Source organism: Octopus sinensis, linkage group LG10 (genome assembly GCF_006345805.1).
Source record: "Octopus sinensis linkage group LG10, ASM634580v1, whole genome shotgun sequence".
NCBI classification, from domain to species: domain Eukaryota; kingdom Metazoa; phylum Mollusca; class Cephalopoda; order Octopoda; family Octopodidae; genus Octopus; species Octopus sinensis.
Genome location: NC_043006.1, coordinates 64383026 through 64397056, shown reverse-complemented (window position 1 = coordinate 64397056; position 14031 = coordinate 64383026). Strand labels below are relative to the sequence as shown.

Genomic DNA, 14031 nt, shown 5'->3' with positions numbered 1-14031 from the left:
GTATGAGTTTAGTCAATTTGATCAACTTACTCTCTCAATCTTGCATGAGCAGTATATTATTTTACTCATGCCCCTGCCCCAATCCATGGAAAGAAAGGAGGCGAAGCCGACTCCCCTCTTCAGTAGGACTTGAACTTAGAATCATAATGGAACATGACGAAATACCATAAGGCATTGTGTTCAATGCCCTGTCCACCCTGCTGCACAGGATAATATTATGAACAAGAAAGAAACCGTTATTGTTATTAATACTTAGAAAAATATAATACAGTTAAAAATATATGTGTAGTGTTTGTCACGATAATACTGATTAAAAAACAAAACAAAGAAAATCAAACAGCTACAAAAATAAGAATAAATGTGTTATATATATATATATATATATATATATATATATATATATATATATATATTTACATATATCTATACATATATATGTATGTTTATGTACAAGTACATATATATATATATATATATATATATATATTTACATATATCTATACATATATATGTATGTTTATGTACAAGTATATATATATATATATACACACACACCCATACATGCATATATAAATATATATATACACACACATGCATATATATATATATATATATACATGCATATATATATATGTTTACATGTATACAATATATATATATATACATACACACATACAAATTTATATATATATATCTATATACATAAACATATATGTATATGTTTACATACACACGTTTACATATACATATATTTACATATACATATATTTACATATACATATATTTACATATACATATATATTTACATATACATATATATATTTACATATACATATATTTACATATATATACATTTACATATATATATATGTGTGTGTATGTGTATAAACATAAATATTTATATATATATATAAACATATATATTTATATGTATCAACATATATATTTATATATCTCTAAACATATATAACAAAAGTCAGGTTTTGCTGAAGTCATAAGCTGGTAACAAATTGTGACAGAGACTGAGATTCATGCATTGTCACAGTGACAGACATCCATGGGTGTTGCTGTTTCTCTTCTCATTGCCCTCCTCATTCGCTAAGCTGAATGTGACGTTCTTCAGGTGGGGGGATTCTTTGCCAAGGGGACCAGCTGACGATGAACAAGACTATCCCGACAAATGCCACAAGCACCAATCCCATGCTGTTGATGAGTTTTCCTTCAAGTTCCGTTGGGTAGCTAGTTTTCCTGGAAAGAAATGAATTGAATTATATATATGTATTCTTTTTTTTATTCTTTTTACTTGTTTCAGTCATTTGACTATGGCCATGCTGGAGCACCGCCTTTAGTAGAAAAAAAACGACCCCAGGACTTATTCTTTGTAAGCCTAGTACTTATTCTATCAAACTGCTAAGTTATGGGGACGTAAACATACCAACATTGGTCGTCAAGCGATGGTAGGGAGGAACAAACACAGACACACAAATACATATTCACACATACACACACATATATATATATATATATATATATATATATACATATATATATATATATGATGGGCTTCTTTCAGTTTCTGTCTATCAAATCCACTAACAAGGCTTCGGTTGGCTCGAGGCAATAGCAGAAAACATTTGTCCAAGGTGCCAAGCAGTGGGACTGAAACCGGAGCCATGTGATTGGAAAGTAAGCTTCTTACCACACAGCCACTCTTATATATATAATGTTTGTGTATGTCATCATCATTTAATCCTTTTATTACCGTATTTATTTTGAGATGCTGTGTTTCTTTCAATTACTTTAAATATAACAAAGAATTTAGTAAAGTGACTTAGTTATCATTAAGCTGGCATTAGGAACATAAATTGTGACTAAGGTTTTGGTGGAAGATTTTAATTCAAAACTTATGGAAACAAGACATTTGTACTCAAAGCCAGAGCCAGTTTCAGCCGGTTGGTAACGAAAGGGTTAAAATCTGTTTTCCGTGCTGGCACAGGTTGTACAGTTTGACAGGAGATGGCAATTCAGAAGACAGCACCAAGCTCTAGAATCTGCTTTGGAATGGTTTACATGGCTGGATGCCCTTTCTAATGCCATGTCCATCATCATCGTTTAATGTCCCCTTTCCATGCTGGCTAGCAGGGAGCTGTCTAGACTCCAGTTGTGGCATGGTTTCTACAGCAGGATGCCCTTTCTAATGCCAAACACTTAGCAAAGTGTGCTGGGGGCTTCTTACATACCAAATTCACTGTACTCTTCATATATATATATATATGTACACACACACATATATATATATTCATATATCTATATATACATATGTACATACAGACATAGGTATACTCATATATATATATAATATATATATATATATTATATATATATATATATATATATATATATATATATATGATGGGCTTCTTTCAGTTTCTGTCTACCAAATCCACTAACAAGGCTTCGGTTGGCTCGAGGCAATAGCAGAAAACATTTGTCCAAGGTGCCAAGCAGTGGGACTGAAACCGGAGCCATGTGATTGGAAAGTAAGCTTCTTACCACACAGCCACTCTTATATATATAATGTTTGTGTATGTCATCATCATTTAATCCTTTTATTACCGTATTTATTTTGAGATGCTGTGTTTCTTTCAATTACTTTAAATATAACAAAGAATTTAGTAAAGTGACTTAGTTATCATTAAGCTGGCATTAGGAACATAAATTGTGACTAAGGTTTTGGTGGAAGATTTTAATTCAAAACTTATGGAAACAAGACATTTGTACTCAAAGCCAGAGCCAGTTTCAGCCAGGTTGGTAACGAAAGGGTTAAAATCTGTTTTCCGTGCTGGCACAGGTTGTACAGTTTGACAGGAGATGGCAATTCAGAAGACAGCACCAAGCTCTAGAATCTGCTTTGGAATGGTTTACATGGCTGGATGCCCTTTCTAATGCCATGTCCATCATCATCGTTTAATGTCCCCTTTCCATGCTGGCTAGCAGGGAGCTGTCTAGACTCCAGTTGTGGCATGGTTTCTACAGCAGGATGCCCTTTCTAATGCCAAACACTTAGCAAAGTGTGCTGGGGGCTTCTTACATACCAAATTCACTGTACTCTTCATATATATATATATGTACACACACACATATATATATATTCATATATCTATATATACATATGTACATACAGACATAGGTATACTCATATATATATATATATATATATATATATATATTATATATATATATATATATATATACACACATAGACAGACAGACAGACACACATGCACACACACACACACACAGATACACACACAAAATGGGTTCCTTTCAGTTTCCATCTACCAAATATTTTCACAAGGCTTTGGTTGGCCTGAGGCTATAGTAGAAGGCACCTGCTCAAATGACCACGCAGTGGGACTGAACCTGGAAACATGTTGTTGGGAAGCAAACCTCTTACCACATAGCCATGTCTGTGCACACACACATACACACACACAAATAAAATTATAACAGCTAAAATTCTCCACAATCCATTGGATACTTACAAAGCGAAAATTGCCTTCTCAGTCATGCCGGTCAAGCATGAAATCGCTGCCATTACCAGAATGGCCTTTCCAATGAAAGTATGGATGGGCATCAACTGTTCTCGCAAATTATAGCTGATACCAGGCCACAAGAAACTAAAAAATGCAACAACAACCTGCAATGAGATGAGAAAATCTTCATTAAAAATCAAGAGTTGTAAAATAAACAATGTGGTGTTGGGCAGCATTGGATTGCAATGCGCAGTCTTGGGTAGGGAATGTGCAATGTTTGATGGTATGTGTATTGCTGAGCAATAGAGCATTACATTGTGCAATGTAGTGCTGTGTTGTGGTGTCATAATTTACAATGCTGTTATGTGCAGCTTTGTGCAAGGTAAGGTTTAATGTGCAGTGTTGTGCAGTGCTATAATGAGCAGCGTTGTATTGTACAGTGCAATGTCATTAGAGTGTTGTTTTATGCATCATTGTGCATTCTTGGATTGTACAGGACTGTGTTGTATTGCACAGCACTGTTGTGCTATGTAGAATGATATGTTGCATTCTGGAGTGCAGCAGGAAATTTTGCATAAGTAAGAGACAGATCTCATCATGGATGTCACATGTGTAGTACTTTTTGGCATGGTGCACCCAGTGCTGGCAGTATGGTAACACATCCAGTAGTACAACAGTCACTTATTATGTACTGCAATGCAACAGCTGAGTGTTTCTTTGCTATCACAAAGAAACTATGTAGGGGAGGACTGTAACACCAGATTCCATGATATCTACACTGCTATAATAAAGTGCAATATGACAGCACCAGGTGGCACTACTGTTCCATGCAAACTGCACTTTTTAATAAAGTACCAGTCAAATACAGGAATCGATAACCAGCTTGCCCCCTCCTTTCAAAATTGATGGATTCATGCCAAAGATTAGAAAGAATTGTTATAATGAACATACCAAACATGTCTAGAGATTTGTTAGGCAACATTATGATATCATCATCATCATCATCAACGTCTGTTTTTCATGCTGGCATGGGTTGATAGGAGCTGGCAAGGCCAGGAGATGCACTGGGTTTCATTGTCTGTTTTGGCATGGTTTCGGTAGCTAGATGCCCTTCCTAATGCCAACCACTTTACAAAGTGTACAGGGTGTTTTTTTACAAGTTGGGGATGAAAAGTGCATGTGTGTGGCGGGAGAGAAGATTGACAGGGCAGAGTCCATGCTTGAGAACAGAAAAAAGCGGGAAAAGCAGTAAATAGCATGTTTCAGTGAAACATAGCACTTTTAACACATATTTTATGTACTTCACTCATTGGACTGCGGCCATGCTTGAGCACAGCCTTGATGGGCTGGACAACCTTCCCACCATACTTATTCATAAGATTGGCATTTAATCTATTGGTCTCTTTTGCTAAATTCATGTGTTAAAGGGACATAAACAAACCATGTCGGTTGTCATATGATGGAGGGGTGGGGAACAAACACACACACACATATAAATACATATCATGATCATCATTTAGTGTCTGTTGTCCATGCTGGCATGGGTTGGATGGTCTGACCAGGGCTGGAAAGCTGAGGGGCTGCACCAGACTCCAGTCTGATTTAGCATGGTTTCTACAGACTGTAATGGGTGCTTTTATGTGTCATTGGCATGGGTACCAGTTGCATGACACCAGTATCTGCCATGACAATTTCACTTGGCTTGATGGGTCATCTTCTCAATCACAGCATATTGCCAAACGCCTGGGTTTCCACACAGTTTCCATCTACCAAAACAGTCTGTCACTAGTTGGCTTGCGGCTACAGTAGAAGACACTTGGCCAAGATGTGGAGCAGTGGGACTGAACCCGAAACAACAGGATTGCAAAAGGGGCTTCTTAACCACCCACAGAAGAAAAAATGGGGGAAAATAGAATTATTAACAAACCTGCAATGAAAACAAAAGGACGGTAGTTAAACCGAGCCAGGAATGCAAAGTATACATGTTAGGTATCGGGGTCTGAGCCAAGTTGTGAGTGTCAAACACTGCTTTGATGCCAACAATGGCAAAAACTAGAGATGCTATTTGCATGACACCATGCAACACCTTGATGCAGTATTTCTGCTGATTCCGAAACACTCGGTAGGTCATAAGAGCTGAAAAGAAGGAGAAAAAAGTTCAATAGTTAGATTGAGAGAAAAATATTTGCATAATACAAGCATTAGGAGCAAATGAAGATGTATTTTACTAATTTCAGGAGAGGAAATGGGGCTCATTCCATGGAATGGTATCATATCTCTTCTCTAAGAGAATTTCAAAAGCCAATGGTCAGTGTAGAAAGTAATGGTGAGTGTTTGGCAAGGATGACAAGAGCATCATTCTCCTTGATTTTCTGCAATGAGCAGTGAACATTATATTGAAACATGCAAAAAGTTGAGAGAAACCATTAGGAGGAAGGAACAGACCAAGAATCTGAAAATGATTCACATTCATAATAGCAACGACAAAAACAAGCAGAGAATTCAGTTGGTAAGTGGTTTCCCATCCACTCAACAGACTAGATCTTCTGATGCGCTCCGGCTTGTGAGTTTTTGGTCAAATGAAGAACAGTTTTCAGGTAAAATGATTTCATGAAAGTCACTGTGAAGAGATGGGTACAGTTCAAAAGTTGGGTTCAACGAGGGGGCAAACACATTGCTTCTAACAGAGACTATATTGAGTTGTATATATGAAGGTTTACTTTGCCAACATGTATGTGTTTGTACATTTATATATTTATGGTCTACATGCCTCTCTCTCTCTCTCTCTCATATATATATATAATCACCATTGTTTAACATCCGTTTTCCATGCTGGCATGAGTTGGACAGTTTGACTGAAGACTGGCAAGCCAGGAGGCTGCACCAAGCTCCAACCTGATCTGGCAAGGTTTCTACAGCTGGATGCTCTTTCTAACGCCAACCACTCCGAGAGTGTACTGGGGTTGGGGGGAGGCTGGCATCGACCACGTTTGGATGGTGTTTTTTACATGACACCAGCATGGGAGCCAGTCAGGCGCCACTGGCAACGACCCATGCATAAATGGTGTTTATTGCATGCCACCCACACGAGAGCCAGTCAGGCAGCACTGGCATCGGCCACAACAACAATTTCCATTTTGATTGTGATTTGATTTTGACTCAATGGGTCTCCTCAAGCATAGTGTGTCGCCCGACAATTCAAAGGTACTTTTTAAATGGGCTGGTTATGCGGCACTGGTGTGTGTATACAATATCTAAATCATTCTGTACATATCACAGTTTTAATAGCAAGTTATATGAACATGAGATGAAATGGTTTTCACTGTTGGGTCACCAGCATACACTGGACACCCACCCTCGATGGGAAGAGAAACTGCTCTTGACAACTGCAGCCTAATACACACACACACACAAATTGAACACAAATTGAAAAAACTAAAACAAAAGGACAGAGACAGGTGAGGAAACAACAGGTAAGCTGTATTAGTTTGACACTCAGGAAAGCTGGAAAGTCTTTGACATTTCAAGCCTATGCTCTTTTACAGAAAGGGGTAAACAGAGAAAACAGATGGAGAGAGAAATGTTATACACACACACACACATATATATATATACATACACACACACATACTTAGTATACATGGCCTCTCACACCCTCACACCTGTCCTACAATGTTATTCTAAAAATAAACAATCACATCATCAAAATTTCAAAGCCAGGAGATAATGCATGATTAATTCAAAATAATGTGAATGCATTTGACAGAGTAATCTAAATGCTAAAGGGTTGAGGTGAACATCACACACACACACACACAAAATAATTGGGAAGTTATGTACATCAACTTACCTTCTGCATTAATCAAGATGAAACCAATAACCATGAAGAGTGGGTGGTAGTTGAATTGTAGGTTGAGATCTGTCTGCCAAGCAAAACCTCCACGATAATGACCGAGCCAGAAAGATAACAAAACTATCAAAACCAGGCCCAATAATTGACTGAAAACCACTGAGACTGTGAAACCCTTCAGGTTACTGGGATTTTCGCCTTCTTCGTAGGAATCCATTATCTGAAATAAAGACAAAACAAGAAATATTTAACTTCGGTAAATCTTTCTAAAATAAATAACTTCTACTTCATTCGACATGAAGTGGGGGGGGGAGATAAAACGATAGATCCCATGTTTTAGCAAAGGGATTCATAAGCTTTGATTTCATTGGTTGAGAGAACAAAAGATTCCTTGGGTTGTACAGATTCGATTCAGAGGAACCAACTCATGCCAGCATGGAAAGCAGATGTTAAACGAGATGATGATGAACCAGGATTATTTATGACTCTAGTTCAGCTCTGATTCCGAACATCTGTATCATCATCATCATCATCATCATCACCAACTTCTGGACACTAGTGGCTCAAACCTGAGAACTCATAGGGCCAGTTACCTAGTTTCCATGGTGTGTAATACGCATCTCTGAATGGGACACAAGTTTGTTGCAAATTTACTCATTTACAGCTGAGTGTACTGAGCCAACGTGAAATGAAGTGTTTTGCTCAAGAATACAATGCAATGCCTGGTCTGGGAATCAAAACAATGATCTTGCAATCATGAGTGCAACACCCTAACCACTGGGCCAATTTGAACTGTTATTGACCCCACCCAGCAATAAGTGATGAAAGTTAGCCTTGGCAAGATTTGAACTCAGATTGTAATGGGTTGCAGGGTTACTCAGCTACAGCTGACTGGACTGGAGCAAGATGGCATGTTTTGCTCAAGAACACAAAACACCACCCAGCCTGGGAATTGAAACAGTGATCTTGAAAGTGTGTGTGTGTGTGTGCAATATTGTAATCACTAAGGTGACACATGTTCAATAGTTTTACAGACTATTTAAAAAAAATTGACAATGAAACTTTTCTTCAAAATTGAACAGGAGACCAAACTAAACATTGGTACAGGCTGGGCCTGGTTTGTGGGCCTTATGTTTGACACCCTCACTGGCTTTTGAAGGTTGGGAAACCAACAACTATCCAGACTTTTGTCTATGGCAAGAAATTACAGTTAGAAGAAATACTAAACAAAAAAAAAAACTGGCACTCTATGAGTTATGATGATGAGGGATCCAGTTGATATGATCAATGGAACAACTTGCTTGTGAAATTAACGTGCAAGTGGTTGAGTACTCCACAGACATGTGTACCCTTAATGTAGTTCTCAGATAGATTCAGCGTGATACAGAGTGTGACAAGGCTCGCCCTTTTGAAATACAGGTACATCTCATTTTTGCCAGCTGAGTGGACTGGAGTGATATGAAATAAAGTGTCTTGCTCAAGGGCACAATGCATCACCGGGAATTGAACTCACGACTGTACGATTGTGAGCTGAATGCCCTAACCACTAAGCCATGCGCCTTCACCGTTAGAAGAAACAAGCAAAGCAAAACAACAATAGAAATGTGATTTGAACCTGTGTCGGAAACATAGCTTCTAGCAACTCATCACTTCTTTATAGCATTAACATTGTATGTATGTGTGTCTTTCTCTCTCTATTTGTTAAATTGCTCATATCACTATCCCCTATAGGGTGTGTGTGTGTGTGGGGGGGGGTAATGGACATTTTGGCACAGCCTGTTTGGCTAATTCAACACTGACTTATTTCACATCAAACACTTTGTTGTTTCTCACATTCCCTTACTTACCTCTCTCCCTCTCTTTCTCACATGACCGAAGTTCACCATCTTTCTTTCTCCTCTCTCCATCACTCTTTGTTTCACACACACACACACACACACAAACAACTACAGCAAAGACATATGCTCATACACACATGCATACACTTACAAAAAAATAGATATCCACACACACACACAAATAAATACACTCTCACACATACATATACCTTTAAACACACATACATGCCCTCAAACACAAAGACTTAATCCTCACACACATGTGCATACACCAATCTCATGCACTATATACACACACTCACACACATACATATATAGCTTTAAACACAGACACATACCCTTGCACACACCCACACACACTTCAAGCTTCTTGCCTTGGGCTTTTAATCAGTCCATACTGTTACACTATAGCTACTAGCTAACATGTCAGCCTACCAGGATCAGCTAGCTAAGACACCTGTTCTATACAATTAGTTCCACATCCACTCTACTCCTATCACTTTTACATCCACCTGTTTCACTAAACCACTCACACAAAAGAAAAAAAAAACAAACAAATATTTCTCAATTTCAAACAGTTTGTTTAACATTGATTTCAAATTTTGGCACAAGACCAGCAATTTCGAGGAAACAGACTAGTTAATTACATTGACCCTGGTGTTCAACTGGTACTTATTTTGTCCAGCCCCAAAGGATGGCAGGTGAAGTTGACCTTGGAAGAATTTGAACTTAAAGCGTAAAAATTAATGAAATGCTGCCCGGCACAGTAACAATTTTGTCAGCTCACAGCCTTCTTCTTCTTCTTCTTCTTCTTAATAATAATAATATAATAATAATAATTAATAATAATTAATAATAATAATAATTAATAATAATAATATAATAATAATAATAATAATAATAAAATAATAAAATAATAAAATAAAATAATAAAATAATAAATAATAATAATAAAATAATAATAATAATAATAATAATAATAATAATAATCATCCTTTCTACTAGAGGCACAAGGCCTGAAACTTTTGAGGAGAGGGGACTAGTTGATTACATCAATCCCAGTGTTTCACTGGTACTTAATTTATCATCCCAAAAAGATGAAATGCAAAGTCAACCTGGTTTATTTTTTCTTCTTTATTTTTTTTTTGTTCCTTTGTCTTTCTTTCTCTCTTCAACAACTGCCATGTTTAATTTCCATTTTTGAATTAGTGGAATGATGAAGGGGCGATGGAGTGTTGCTTTGTTTGTTTGTTTCTGTTTTATTTCTTACTTGTTTCAGTCATTAGACTGTGGCCATGCTGGGGCAACCCCACTACTTAGCCTTTTTTAAATCTGTTATTTATTCTATTGGCTTTTTTTTTTTTGCTGAAACATTGAGTTACGGGGACATAAACACACCAACACCAGTTATCAAGCAGTAGTGGGGAACAAACACAGATACAAAGATGTACACATATTATGAGTGTATACATATTCTTTTATTCTTTTACTAGTTTCAGTCATTTGACTGCGGTCATACTGGAGCACCACCTATAGTTGAACAAATCGCCCCCATGACTTATTCTTTGTAAGCCTAGTACTTACTATAGCGGTCTCCTTTGCTGAACTGCTAAGTTATTGGGATGTACACATGCCAACATCAGTTGTCAAGCGATGGTTGGGGGGACAAACACGAACACAAATACACGCATACATGTGTGTATATATATATATATACGACGGGTTTCTTTCAGTTTCCGTCTACCAAATCCACTCACAAGGCTTTGGTCAGCCTGAAGCTATAGTAGAAGACATTTGCCCAAGGTGCCATGCAGTGGGACTGAACCCAGAACCATGTGGTTGGGAAGCAAACTTCTTACCATACAGCCATGTTCATTTTAAATTGTTTTCGTTTCTAATAATAAATAATTGAACCAAAATAAATGCAACACAAATGTAAACAGCTGTTTTCAACACTCAAAGACTCTTAATTTCAAAGAACACCAGAAACAGCAGCAACAACATATTGGACATGAGAATCACACAGAGTCACAGCGAATTGCAGAGAACAATAAACACAACTGGTTTATTTTTTTCTTCTTTATTTTTTTTACTTGTTCCATTGTCTTTCTTTCTCTCTTCAACAGCTGCCATGTTTAATTTCCATTTTTGAATTCACTTTCTTCCTCTTCTTTTATCATTTCATTTATAATTAATCACAGTCAGCATCATTCTGATTGCTATCATTGTCAACATCTTTCAGCCACATCAATACCACTGTTGTCATCATCATCATCATCACCATGATCATATTAACTGCTGTCACTAGCGTCATGTATCCTATAACCAGCCACCATCATTCCACCACCTCCTCCTCCTCCTCCTCCACCCTCATGAACATTGTGATTGTCTTCTTCCTTTTCTAGAATCTCAGAATCATTCTTCACCATCTTTGATTTCAGTTCTTACTGCTGCACCTAACTTGTCCATTTCCGATGAAATAGACACCAGGAATAAGTACACACACACACACACACAGATTAAATGACTTCGAATACTGCAGCATAAGAGACAGAGATAGAAATGTGTGGAGAGAGGGGGGAGGGTGAGAAAGACAAACAGACAGACACATACATATTTCTTTTTCTTTTACTTGTTTCACTCATTACACTGTGGCCATGATAGGGAACTGCCTTAAAGAATTTTTAGTTGAATGAATCAGCCCTATGTGTGTATATATATATATATATATATATATATATATATATATATATATACACACACACACACACTCTCTCTCACACACACACACACAAAGATAAAAATGTAAATGGATAGAGAAAACAGTTAAAAAGACAACAACAAACTACATTCCAACAACTGCAAACGCCACTACTACAGTTACTGCAATCAGTACACTCCCAGTGCACCACAATTACTACAAATACCTGAAACTAGCACACCACTGCACTATTACACTATTGCAACCACAATCATCACTACCACTATCCCACACCAACTACAACAATAACCATACCATTATGTCAAATCACATTTCCATGCTAACAGCACTAGCCAAGAGAATGATGAACGAAGTCTTCATTGCCCACCTGTTTTCTTTATTTCATTTCATTAGACAAGAGGAAATACTGGAGGAAACCTGGTAATTTTACCAACTGGAACATCATTTTAATATGCTGAAGACTGTCTTGAAGAATGTGTAAAGGAATGCCATAGAAGTTGACAGAATGTGTGTGTGCGTGTATGTGTGTGTGGAACAAATTGGAGTCTTGTTTTATTTATTCAATCTTATTTGAGAGGACATCAAATGGTAATGTAAGACATGAATATGCATGGACACATTTTTCTACATGTGTGTGTGTGTGTATGTATGTATACATACCAAACATATATGCATGTGTGTGTGTATATATATATATATGAGAAAGAGACATGTGTATGTATCAACATCATTAAATGAAGAAATGATATGTATACGCCCACATCTCTTTCTTTCTTTCTCTCTCTAATATTCTATAATAATAATAATAATAATAATAAGTGAAGAGTTCAGTTTATAGTATTTACAGTGGGATAAATGTAATTCCATAAACTCCACTTTTATTATTATTTAAACTCTGTGACAAAAGTAAAACTTATGGATTTTTTTTTGTTTGTTCAAAACCTGAGTTTCTATAGGAGAAAATTGCCTTCATACAATTTCTTGGAGCTGCTTCCTGAGTTAACCCATATATACCCCTGGTTGTGTTTTTGTACTGCAAAACCTGCTCCTGCTTGTTTGGACATGAACTCACCAGGAAGCATTTGACCGAGCACACGAAATGTTCCGGAGGGAGTCGACACCCATAGCTAACAGTTGCATACTGTCCTTCTCTTCCAGATTGTGAAAGCTTACTATAATATTTAATCTAAATACAGTGTAATTTTAAGACTTCATTTTTTATGGGATTATATGGGTTAAACATCTGAATTATTTAACCTGTCTTCGCTTGCAATATTGCTTGTGGCTGTGTGGTAAGAAGTTCCCTCCCCAGCCACAGGGTTTGGGGTTGAGTCTCACTACATGGCACATTGGGCAAGTGTCTTCTACCATAGCCTTGAGCTGACCAAAGCCTTATGAGTGGATTTGATAGATGGAAACTGAAAGAAGCCCATTTTGTGTGCATGTGTGTATATGTGTGTGAGTGTGTGTGTGTGTGTGTGTGTGTGTGTGTGTGTCTCTCTCTCTCTCTCTCTCTACCTTGACTTTGCAAGATAGTTCTAAACCAAGTGTCACCATCATTGAATCAATATCCTTCATTTATAATCTTCCTGGAAAACATGTCAGAACATAGGGAAAAATTATCCTTAACTTAAAAGCAGTTGAGGGTTGGGAACAGGAAGGGCATCTGGCTGTAAAAAAATCCACCTTAGCAAATTCCATCTGATCCATGCAGGCATGAGAAAGAGGACGTTAAAACAATAAAGATGAGACACACATGCGCATATGTTAATATCTATATACTAGCTGACCCCGTGCCATCAAAAATGACAGCTAATTTTAGTATTTTATATATAAATAAGGTACGTAATAATCACACAAACATTCAGTTGCTTCCCTTGTACACACACACACATACACTCACACAGAGTTGAAACGCTGTTTGATTTTTCTTTTCAGCATTGAATGTTCACCATCCCACTTCCATTGCACACACACACACACACACACACACACACACACACATTCATATAACTCTCTTTTACATACACACATATAGACTCACGCAGAGTTGAAATGCTGACTTTTTTTTTACCGTAGAACTTC

General features: G+C 37.1%; 1 protein-coding gene across 1 annotated transcript in view; it reads right to left on the bottom strand.

Annotated features, from left to right (window-relative positions):
• Positions 1–888: 888 nt before the first annotated feature.
• Positions 889–14031, bottom strand: part of LOC115216507 (cytochrome b561) — a 32456-nt gene continuing 19313 nt past the window's right edge. Inside the window, exons 2-5 of the mRNA XM_029785943.2 lie at positions 7387–7606; positions 5464–5672; positions 3546–3700; positions 889–1248 (exon numbers count right to left, since the gene is read on the bottom strand). Coding sequence (XP_029641803.1) covers positions 1092–1248; positions 3546–3700; positions 5464–5672; positions 7387–7603 — 738 coding nt within the window. The 5' untranslated portion in view covers positions 7604–7606 and the 3' untranslated portion in view covers positions 889–1091. The remainder of the gene's footprint in view (positions 1249–3545; positions 3701–5463; positions 5673–7386; positions 7607–14031) is intronic.